This window comes from Oryzias melastigma, unplaced genomic scaffold (assembly GCF_002922805.2).
Source record: "Oryzias melastigma strain HK-1 unplaced genomic scaffold, ASM292280v2 sc00274, whole genome shotgun sequence".
NCBI lineage: Eukaryota > Metazoa > Chordata > Actinopteri > Beloniformes > Adrianichthyidae > Oryzias > Oryzias melastigma.
Genome location: NW_023416900.1, coordinates 177,703 through 180,567, shown reverse-complemented (window position 1 = coordinate 180,567; position 2,865 = coordinate 177,703). Strand labels below are relative to the sequence as shown.

General features: G+C 49.5%; 1 protein-coding gene across 1 annotated transcript in view; it reads left to right on the top strand.

Moving 5' to 3' along the window:
• Positions 1-2,663, top strand: part of etv5a (ETS variant transcription factor 5a) — a gene marked incomplete in the record, with an annotated part of 7,557 nt that extends 4,894 nt beyond the window's left edge. Inside the window, 5 exon segments of the mRNA XM_024263960.2 lie at positions 81-143; positions 213-281; positions 1,215-1,384; positions 1,465-1,566; positions 1,637-2,663. Of these exon segments, the coding sequence (XP_024119728.1) occupies positions 81-143; positions 213-281; positions 1,215-1,384; positions 1,465-1,566; positions 1,637-1,864 (632 nt within the window).
• Between the last annotated feature and the right edge of the window lie 202 nt (positions 2,664-2,865).

The following is a 2,865-nucleotide window of genomic DNA, read 5'->3' as shown; positions in this document are numbered from 1 at the left end:
TACAGGTGAGCCACAGCAGACTGGACCTTCAGGTTCTGGATCCAGAAAGTTCTGCTCTGAGTTCTGACTTCTGTCTGCAGAAGTGCCGAACTGCCAGTCCTCGTTTGGGAGAGCCGGGAGCTTCTACCAAAGCAGCCATGACAGTAAGTCCATCCCCCAGCCGGGTGGTCTCTGAAGCCCCGACTCCACTGACCCCTGGGTGTCTGTTTCAGGTTTCTCCTTCGACAGAGACGCCCAGCTGTACTTTGATGACACCTGTGTGGTTCCTGAAAGGTTAGAAGGTAAGACCACTAACTGAAGTATTTATAAGAACAAAGCATCATGGGAGAGCTCTACAATCTGCCCCCCATGTCTAGAGATCCACCTTGTGGTGGCTCTATCAGGGGGTGTCAGATCCTCTAGAGCAGGGGTATCAAACTCGGGGGGGGGCAAAATCCAAAACACACCTTAGGTCGCGGGGCGAATAGGATAAACATTTATTGAACTCTAACACTACATTTTTAAAACTTTAAAGCTGTAATTTTGTAACATTATTATGAACTAGATATATAACATTACCTGAATAAGTGCTAATCAACCTGAAGATGCTAGTGCTGATAGCTGAAAATGCTGAAATTGGTAGCTAAAAATGCTAAAGCTGATAGATGAAAATGCTGAAGGTGATAGCTAGCTAAAATATTGGCTAAATGCTAAATTAGCCAAAAAAAAAACCCAAAAAACACTTAGGTTAGCCAAAAATGTTAGCATGTAAATATTAGCTTATCTCTAAAACAGTCTAAACACGAAAAAAAGCTTAAATTAGCCAAAACAACTAGCATGTAGCGGAAATTTTAGCTAGACTGCTAAACAGCCTATAAAATCATAGTAATTGCCAAAATAGTCCAAAAAGCTAGCAGAATGACAATTCTTAAAACCATAACTTTTAAACATAGTTATGAATAATAAAAAGCAGGAATATTATTCCAGAATAAATCAACTTAAACCTTAAAAAACTTTCAATATTTTACTCTCCATAAAAATATATTTTGTCAAAATTTTACAAGTTATAAAATCAGCGCAAGACAACACATTAGTAACAATAGAATAAAATGACTAAATGACTTTGGTACATTTGCTCTACAGAGTATGTATAGATGCTTGAGAAAAAATCATTTTTTTGAGATTTGTTTTGTGATTGACCATCAGTCACAGCTTTGTGCCCCCCACCCCAACAGGCAGAATAAAGCAGGAGGCGGGGGTGTATCGGGACGGGCCCCCTTACCAACGTCGCGGCTCCCTGCAGCTCTGGCAGTTCCTGGTGACACTGCTGGACGACCCCGCTAACGCCTACTTCATCGCCTGGACCGGCCGGGGCATGGAGTTCAAGCTCATCGAGCCTGAGGAGGTGAGCCTCGCTTTTGGGGAGGGGGGTGTCTCGTCATCCAAACTTCGGAGGCTGAAGGTCCGCCCCCTCTTTGTTGTCAGGTGGCGCGGCGCTGGGGCATCCAGAAGAACCGTCCAGCAATGAACTACGACAAGCTGAGCCGCTCGCTGCGCTACTACTACGAGAAGGGCATCATGCAGAAGGTGGGGCCGCCCCCCTAAAGTCCAGCCTTGTGCTTCTGGGGGGGTTCTGACCGAGCTCTGTCTTTCTCAGGTGGCCGGGGAGAGGTACGTGTACAAGTTTGTGTGCGACCCAGAGGCTCTGTTCTCCATGGCCTTCCCCGACAACCAGAGGCCGAACCTGAAGGTGGACCTGGACGGGCTGCCGGGCCTGGACGATGACACGCTGCCCCTCACCCACTACGAGGACGCCTCCCCCTACCTGCTGGACGCCGCGGAGCAGTGCGCCGGCCAGCTGCTGTCTGACGGCTTCTGCTACTGAGCCGCTCCTGACGCTCGCACACGTGCAAACACTCCTCAAGTCTGTCTGCGCTCTCTGGAGCGGCGCTGGGACACCCCCGGGGAGCCTGCCGAGCTCCTGAAGGAGGTGCTGAAGCCGCTCCCCTGCAAACCCTGACGGGTGGAACTGGACTCCACAGCTTCTCTGAGCAGGAAGCGAAGAGCTGCTGTTGCCGTGGAAACCGAAGCAAGCGAGGTCACGCAGCATCAGCTTTTAGTGGACTGATAACCCCCCCCGTACAAGACTGTCTGCTTTAGTGACAATCTGCTCTTGTTAGAAAACACTGGAATCTTTCTGGGGGGTGGAGTTTCCTTTTGTGGTCGCACTGTTTCCACGCCACGACTGAATGAAGGTCACGAAGGGCTTTCCTCCGCTGTCCTCAACAGCTCATCATGTTTGTGTTTCAGGTAGTTCTGCGGGGGCTGCTCTCACCCCCACCTCCCCTTTTTTCCCCCTAAAAACTAGAGCATGAACCCACTGTATGACCCCCCCCTCACCTTCTGGGTCAACAAACACTCCAGTCAAATAAGGGGTCACAATGGGGGTGGGGTTACCTGCATGAACGCGTCATCCTCCTGCATGGTTCTGTCATCCTGGTTCTGTTCGCTCCAAACACGTCTATTTTTGCTATCAGGCTGCATTTGTTGTTGTTTGTGGGTCACACAGTCCCAGCCCCCCTCACCTGGACCATGAGCCAGTTCGCTGTGATGCGAGGCTTCAGCCCCCCATCCATGTTCATGATAATCTGTACTGGGTACAATAAACAGTCCTTAATGATTCACTGCCTCAGTCCTGCTGTGCTTCATCTGACTCCTCCTCCGCCTCAGATGGCAGGGGGGGTCACAGCCTGACCAGCCTCTTCCTGAGTCACATGCTTCCCCTGACTCCGTCAATCATCGCTGGAAAAATTCAGAGAACAATCCAGAAGGAAGGCTGGATTTTACAGGGAAATCACTGAATTCATTTCTGCCAAAAGATCAAAT